Raw genomic sequence first — 8195 nt, 5'->3', positions numbered from 1 at the left:
TATACATGTTGGTTGTGATAGCACCTTTAGGTTTGGTTGTTATAACATGAGTTGTCTCCCTTTTTTGAGAAAGTTCGAGATCAGTGAGCAGCAGGTTTAACTTCATTACTTTACACGATTTGAGAATAGTAAGGCATGCTTGCACAATAAGAGTTACCACCCTTCCTTGGAACGCAAGTGACGATTACAAAACTAAATTATTATACGTTATTTGCGTGTTTGACCAAAATATGACATTTTACACAGATCGAGACAGTCATTGTTCTCCGAGACCGCGCTAGCGGTCGAGGTGAACAATGACTGTCGAGATCTGTGTAAAATGTCATGTTTTGGTCAAAAACGCAAATAACATTTATGTATCGATCGAATTCCTTTCAGGTACTATGACTTTGTTGTTGTTTTGACGATTGAACGAGCACGCACACACACACACACACACACACACACACACACACACACATGCAATCAAACACATAAGCTTCATGTTTGGGCGTTTCAGGTTGACCGAAACTTCAAAGGAACTACAAAACACACGTCATGTACTGACTTTGTTGTTGTTTTGACATTGAACAGCACACACACATGCAATCAAACACATGACGTGTGTTTTGTAGTTCCTTTAAAGTTTCGGTCAACCTGAAACGCCCAATTATAAAGTTTTGTAGGCCTCTGACGTCACATGACTCAAAGAAGGGAAATCCAATCTCCAATCGATACATCAAACAATACCCACTGTAAACAGAGAGTACTGAGGCTGTTGGTAAGTGAACAAGTGGAGGGATTGACTTTCCCCATGACCTTGACCTGGTCATTATGACCTGAGTTTGTGAGCTGAACTGTTTTCACTAGAAGGAGAGAGTCTTTATAGGCAAGGGCGAGAAAATGCTGTTCTTACTTATCGTCCTGGTGATGGCGGCTTCAAAGCCAAAGCCTGATGACGCCTCCTGGCTGGTTTGAAAGGTCAAACGTTCCACGTTCTCAAACACAGGAGGGGTGTCCGTTCCGCAGAAGCGGTGATATTGCGACGAAGAGGATGAAGACGAATCGTAGATCTGTTGGAAAAGACGTAGTTTTTATCAATCCATTGAAAGCCTTTCAGCGGAAGTGAAGTTGGTGTATTAAATTCAGAGAAACTGTGTTAAAGGCGGTCGTCTACATTTTTGCTTTTTTTCAATAATCTTATGGTTAGATTTCGATACAGAATTATGTCAAATGATGAATGAACCATGGGGGAAAAAGTTATAGAAAAAAATATATGTAAAAAAAGATTTTATTTTTGGGTAGCGTGAGTCACGCTTCCAACATTTTGTTTTCTGTTTGCTGAGAACATGTGCTTTGCCTAAAAATACTGACCAATCAAATTCATGTCACTATGCTTGTAGCCACGCCCAAACAAGTGCAGCAACTATTTGACACTGGAGCGCTGTCCAAGCTTTTTTTTTAAACGCACGAAATGCACGGGATTTGAGAGGAGTTTTGCGCTTGGCATTTTCCAAATAAGGATATCCTACTATGAGTACTACGCTGGAATATTACAATGAACGGCTACACTGGCTTCGTCTTTCCTGATCGAAAGGGGGTGTATTGTTGATATTTGTAGATAATAGACTCTGCATTTTAATGGTCAAATGGCGATTTCGGTATAAAAATGTAGACAAGGACCTTTAAGTCGTCCAACTTTGGAAAGGATGAGAGCTCTGGCTCTCCGTTAAGCCTAGAGACAAATCTGAGGATACATGCCATTTAAGGATGGGTGGCCGAGTGGTAACGCACTTGCGCTCGGAAGCGAGAGGTTGCGAGTTCGACCCTGGGTCAGGACGTTAGCAATTTTCTCCCCCCTTTCCTAACCTAGGTGGTGGGTTCAAGTGCTAGTCTTTCGGACTGATGAGATGAAAAACCGAGGTCCCTTCGTGTACACTACATTGGGGTGTGCACGTTAAAGATCCCACGATTGACAAAAGGGTCTTTCCTGGCAAAATTGTATAGGCATAGATAAAAATGTCCACCAAAATACCAGTGTGACTTGGAATAATAGGCCGTGAAAAGTAGGATATGCGCCGAAATGGCTGCGATCTGCTGGCCGATGTGAATGCGTCATGTATTGTGTAAACAAATTCCATCTCACACGGCATAAATAAATCCCTGCGCCTTGAATATGTGCGCGATATAAATTGCATAAAATAAAAAATAAAAAATAAAAAAATAAATCTTTGCGCTTAGAACTGTACCCACGGAATACGCGCGATATAAGCCTCATATTGATTGATTGATTGAAGGGTTCTGAATCTTACAAATAAAGCTTCCACGAGAAGCTGCATGGACCTGTGGAGGCTCTGTATAAGACAACAAGGTTCATATCCAGAGCTGGACTCCAAGTGTAAAGGCAATCGACAAGAAGAAGAAGGCCATTTGTAAACAATACCAATAGGTCAGCTCTTGAAGAGGAGGCCAGGGGCGGTATGCAAGAGTCGAGGTCTGAGACTTTAGTCCGGGATAAAATGTACCCTCACCGATTATAGTATCTAAACTCGACTCCTGCATTCCTGCCCTGGAATTTTAACTCTTATCCCCGCAGCATGCTTAGCTGAATTATGATGAGGTTTTTTTTTTTTTGGGGGGGGGGAGGGGGCACGGGGGGGGGGGGGGGGGGGGGGTGTGTTATTTTTAGGCAAAAATGCTTGAGTTTCATGTTGGTCAAGCAGTCACGTGACTGTTATCTTCGGGTTTAAACCATCAGAACAAAAACAAATTCGATTGCGCGTGACCGCTAGGTATATTCAGTTAATGTAGTGCAAAACCAGCTGGGGCGGTTGTTATGGACAGGTGGTCGCTAGAGGAGATTCTTAGTAGCCTTGGTAGTAGAATCACAACAGGACAGAACTGGCACACAAAACCCCACCAAAACCCCTCAAAACCAACCCAAACCCACCCAAAAACTGGCTAACGGCTCACCTGGACGTAGTCTGAGTAACAGGACTGATCCGTGGAGTTAGGTAGATTGAATTGGGTGAAGGTCAACCCGTACCCGTACTCGTTACTGTCATCAAAAGTGACCGAGCAGCTAAGGTCGGCAGCGTAAGTGTCTGGGTAACCAGGGGAGCGCAGCACACCGCTATTCCCGTACTGCCTCTCGCAAACTGGAAGACGAAACAAAAGGCACAGTTTGGTTCCTAAGAAATGGACATCAAATTATTCAATTTACGAGAAAACCGATTATGTGTGTATTTTACTGAGAGATAGTGTTACTATCAAGACGGTTAGTATTAGCTTTATGTACCTCTTTGGTATAATTATTATCTGCGCGGTTACATTCCAAAAATGTTTTCTCAAGCAAATCAGAGGCTCACTGGTACACAGGGCTGGCCAAGCGGGGGGCCGGGGGTGGGGGGGTGGGGGTGGGGTATGTGGAGGTTTTGCCACCTAGCTGCTGTTGAAATTTAGCATTTGAACGTAATATTTGTGGTCTCTTCTTGAGAAAAAAAAAGTACATTTGCCGGGTAATGAGGAAGGGGGTGGGGGTGCCTCAGGAACCCAAGGACCCCCCCCCCCCCTCCCCTTCCCCCCGACTCGATCCAGCCCTGCTGCAATGTCTAACGGTAAGACATTACAGCTGTGACAGGGGAGGCTACCGCTCCTTTCACAGCAGACTCTGCACCCGAGTTGTTGGCCTTTAGGTCAACACCCGTGGTTTGTGAGATTCTGTTTGTGATGGGGTCTGGTGGTTTCCGATTGTCTGTATGTTCATGGAAACCTTCGGGTTTGCATAACAGTTTTTATAGGGCTAAGAAATTAGCCCTAATATTTTCAATCCTGTTTGATTGCACTTCGCTTCCCGAGGTGATCGTAGTGTTCGGCACTCGGTTACACAGCAAGTAACAAATACAGCCTTTCCATTATTAATATTATGTTACCGTCAATTTCCTTAAGAAACGTCACAACATTCTTTCCGTCTGAAACTCACCTGTAGCCCAAGAAGCGTTGATGGCAAAGACACTACTGTTATCGGTCGTCAAGGATACGAAGCGGACAACCAGGGTGTTGGAACGTCTACCCGTGACACTGTGCTCGTACCCAGACTCGCAGAATCGGCCATAATTCTCGGCTTGACCGTCACTGTCACTGATCTGGATACAGCGGATAATTGTCTTGAAGATCTTGTTTTCTTCTCCTTGGGGAAGGGTGTGTGTGTGTGTGTGTGTGTGTGTGTGTGTGTGTGTGTGTGTGTGTGTGTGTGTGTGTGCTCGTTGCGTTGCGTTGCGTTGCGTTGCGTGCGTGCGTGTGTGTGCGTGTGTGCGCGCAAACAATTGGACAGGCCAAGCCTCAAGACCATCGTGCATGGCTGCGAGAATTGATGCAATGTTGCAAACGACAGATGTATCCATGCAAATTTACCTGCTTTACATTCTGATAGAAATGCAAGCTGGGTCATTCTCAGATTACTGTCCCAGAGGGGGGTGACCTACTTCATGAAAGGAATACAACCATCATGTTCCATCAAATCAACTTTATGCTGTATCTGTATTTTGTCTCAGGGAATACATTTAAATGTTTTCAACCCAAGTTTGACTACTTTTTCTTTGCTAATTTGTTTGACATTTTAGTTTGCTAAAAATCGGCTGATTGAAGCCGCCATTTTGTGACATTCCTCTCTTGACGAAAAACAGACGTTTATCTCCAGTAAACTAAGAGTGAAGAGTGCAAACAAAGTGTACAGGTGCAAAGAGATTATGTGCATGTTTATGACCACAATATCCGTTTTTAACAAAAATCGTTGTTTAAACTCAGTAATTTGACCGAGCCCAAAATGCTGTTCGGTCGAGGCATCGTGTCAGGAATTACCTGGCACAGATAATCACTCAGGGGCACACAATAACAATGTGTTGGATCTACCTTGCAGGGACAATTTATGTGTACACATGACTGCTACACAAACACAGCTTTTGTTACTAAATATATAGTTTTGCTTGCCGGTAATTGCAACAGGAATCTCAGAGAAGGTCGTGTTGTCAGACATTTTGGCCTCGACCGAACAAGACCTTTTTGCATTTAATGAAATAATGAACAATTTTTTTAAAAAACTACTTGAACACAATTTCATCCTGTCGTGGGCCTGGAACCAGAAATGCTCACAACAGTAGAAATGGTTGGTTATTGAGCGCGAGACTTGCAGTTTAACTTCCGTATCTGTCAAATTGTCAATGCCTCGACCGAACATGGTTTTGGACGGTTACGTACTTTGCCGCTCCATATAAGGGAAACCAACAAGTTTCTTTGAGCTTTTTGTCCACTTATAGTTTTATCACACACTACTATATTGCACATGAAGTTTTCAGCGATTTTTTTAAAACTTTATTTTTCAATGCCTATGTGATAATGTCACGCTTTTGGACCATGACTCTGAGAATGACCCAGCTCTCTCTCTCTCTGTCTCTCTCTCTCTCTCTCTTTGTGTCTCTGTCTCTCTCTCTCTTTCTTTCTCTCTCTCTCCCTATCTCTCTCTATCTCTCTCTCTCTGTATCTCTCTCTCTCTCTGTCTCTCTCTCTCTCTCTCTCTCTCTTTGTGTCTCTGTCTCTCTCTCTCTTTCTTTCTCTCTAACAACCACGGGCAAAGTAGACGTTCAATAGCAAGCTCACGCGCATTAGTTGCAGATACACTCTCCGGCCAAACTTTTTAACGGTGAGAATGAGAGTCGTACGCATCTATAGACAGATAGGCAAACGCAAGGCAAGAAAAAGACTAAAGTAGAGAAAAACGAGGACAGAGAGAGAGAGAGAGAGAGAGAGAGAGAGAGAGAGAGAGAGAGAGAGAGAGAGAGAGAGAGAGACAGAGAGAGACAGAGACAGAGACAGAGACAGAGACAGACAGACAAAAGCAGTCAGACACAAGCAGACAGAGAAAAGGACGATCTTACAGACTGGCAACAGAGACGAAGGTATATACCTGGATGTAGTTCTCATTACAGTTCCAGTTAACCTGACTGGAATTGAAGAGATAAAACGAAAGCCGAGTGGAATGGATGCCATCGGTGACGACAGTCCACGTGCAGTCCGTGCCTAGGTCAGCGCTGTGGGTCAGTGACCCGCTGCTGTTGGTCATCGTCTCTCCGCAACCTGAACACAACTCGACATTTGTATTTTTGTTTTGAAGGATTGAAGTGGGTACATGACGTGTTTGTGTGTGTGTGTGTGTGTGTGTGTGTGTGTGTGTATGTGTGTGTGTGTGTGTGTGTGTGTGCGCGTGCGTGTGTATGTGTGTGTGTATGTATGTGTGTGTGTGTGTGTTTGTGTGTGTATGTGTCTGTCTGTCTGGCTATCTGGCTGTCTGTCTAACGGTATGTCTGTCTGTCTGTCTGTCTGTCTGTCTGTGTTTCAAGAAGCCTCGGCTAGCATGAGCGCAATGTCCAAAACGACATGTTATCCATCCTTTAATTTAAACTAGACTGTGCCATTGAGTCCTTCACAAAACACCCCACCCACGATGCCCACCCCACGTACTTCGCACCCCCGTCCATAGAAACCCACACCCTTGTTTATTGACAACTATTGTTGGCTCTTTTTCCTCAGTCCTTTCTGCTTGGCTGCGCCTTTTCTGAGTGATTAACTGCAGACTTGACTTTGCCAATTGTCGTAAGCTTGCACGTGTGACAAGTCAAGTCAAGTCAAGTCAAGTCAAGTCAAGTCAAGTCAAGTCAAGTCAAGTCAAGTCAAGTCAAGTCAAGTCAAGTCAAGTCAAGTCAAGTCAAGGCAAGGCAAGTCAAGTCAAGTCAAGTCAAGTCAAGTCAAGTCAAGTCAAGTCAAGTCAAGTCAAGTCAAGTCAAGTCAAGTCAAGTCAAGTCAAGTCAAGTCAAGTCAAGTCAAGTCAAGTCAAGGCAAGTCAAGTCAAGTCAAGTCAAGGCAAGGCAAGGCAAGTCAAGTCAAGTCAAGTCAAGTCAAGTCAAGGCAAGGCAAGGCAAGGCAAGGCAAGGCAAGTCAAGTCAAGTCAAGTCAAGTCAAGTCAAGTCAAGTCAAGTCAAGTCAAGTCAAGTCAAGTCAAGTCAAGTCAAGTCAAGTCAAGTCAAGTCAAGTCAAGGCAAGGCAAGGCAAGGCAAGGCAAGTCAAGTCAAGTCAAGTCAAGTCAAGTCAAGTCAAGTCAAGTCAAGTCAAGTCAAGTCAAGTCAAGTCAAGTCAAGTCAAGTCAAGTCAAGCCAAGCCAAGCCAAGCCAAGCCAAGCCAATCCAATCCAATCCAAGCCAATCCAATCCAAGCCAAGCCAAGCCAAGCCAAGCCAAGCCAAGCCAAGCCAAGCCAAGCCAAGCCAAGCCAATCCAATCCAAGTCAAGTCAAGTCAAGTCAAGGCAAGTCAAGTCAAGTCAAGTCAAGTCAAGTCAAGTCAAGTCAAGTCAAGTCAAGTCAAGTCAAGTCAAGTTTTTATTGTTCATTACCCAGGGGCATTATAAACAATATTCGCAAATTCAAAAATGCACAAAGTACCAAGTGATCAAAAAAAGAAAAAAACGAAAACCAAGAAGTGTATCCCTACGGAAAACCGTAGGGATAGACTCTTTGCAGTAACCCAATATTACCTACAGAATGACCCAGCGGCACGAACACAGCGACTGTGAATTCAACTGTGGCGGTGTCAGGTTAGAACAATAGCAATCGGCGTTAGCTTACATCTGTTTCAGCGATCAAATGTCAACAAGCAACACACTATTCGAACGTAATTTGGCGTAGACAAATTCCGGAAATAACTCGGTCAAGTTGTTATGGGTCGCGGAGAATTGCTTTTTAACGTTGTCATCTAGTACACCATTTGACTGAGGATTTTTTTTCACAGGGTCACGTGACAGCTGCTCAAATAAGGGTACCCCCAAAATCGACCCGACAAAAACTTAAGGTATCAATTAAAAAAACAACCGACAACAATTCTAAATAGGTAAAAATTTAGCAACTTCAACTATCAGCGAAAAAATACCTGGTAATTAACTATCTACACTAATCGTCATAAAAAACTAAACACATACATTTAGCTGTGGAACTTTGTGATGCGGCCAGTTATAATAAAACCAAGTATATTGCCAGACAGGTAATTCGTTCTCCTACCGTTTGAAACAAAGAGTTTCATTTTTCGTCATTTAGTTTTTATGCAGTGTACCGGAGACCCAGGACACCTCCCAAAATCAAATTCGCAAAGCAAATTTGCAGACACTAAAATA

General features: G+C 43.7%; 1 protein-coding gene across 1 annotated transcript in view; it reads right to left on the bottom strand.

The window, feature by feature from the left end:
- The window catches only part of LOC138947407 (uncharacterized), an 83527-nt gene that overhangs the window by 71067 nt on the left and 4265 nt on the right, over window positions 1-8195 (bottom strand). Inside the window, exons 3-6 of the mRNA XM_070318863.1 lie at window positions 5942-6111; window positions 3962-4124; window positions 2953-3137; window positions 896-1052 (exon numbers count right to left, since the gene is read on the bottom strand). Of these exons, the coding sequence (XP_070174964.1) occupies window positions 896-1052; window positions 2953-3137; window positions 3962-4124; window positions 5942-6111 (675 nt within the window). The remainder of the gene's footprint in view (window positions 1-895; window positions 1053-2952; window positions 3138-3961; window positions 4125-5941; window positions 6112-8195) is intronic.

Source organism: Littorina saxatilis, linkage group LG14, assembly GCF_037325665.1.
Source record: "Littorina saxatilis isolate snail1 linkage group LG14, US_GU_Lsax_2.0, whole genome shotgun sequence".
Lineage (NCBI taxonomy): Eukaryota > Metazoa > Mollusca > Gastropoda > Littorinimorpha > Littorinidae > Littorina > Littorina saxatilis.
Note: the sequence above shows the minus strand (reverse complement) of the source record. Positions and strands in the feature narration are given on the sequence as shown.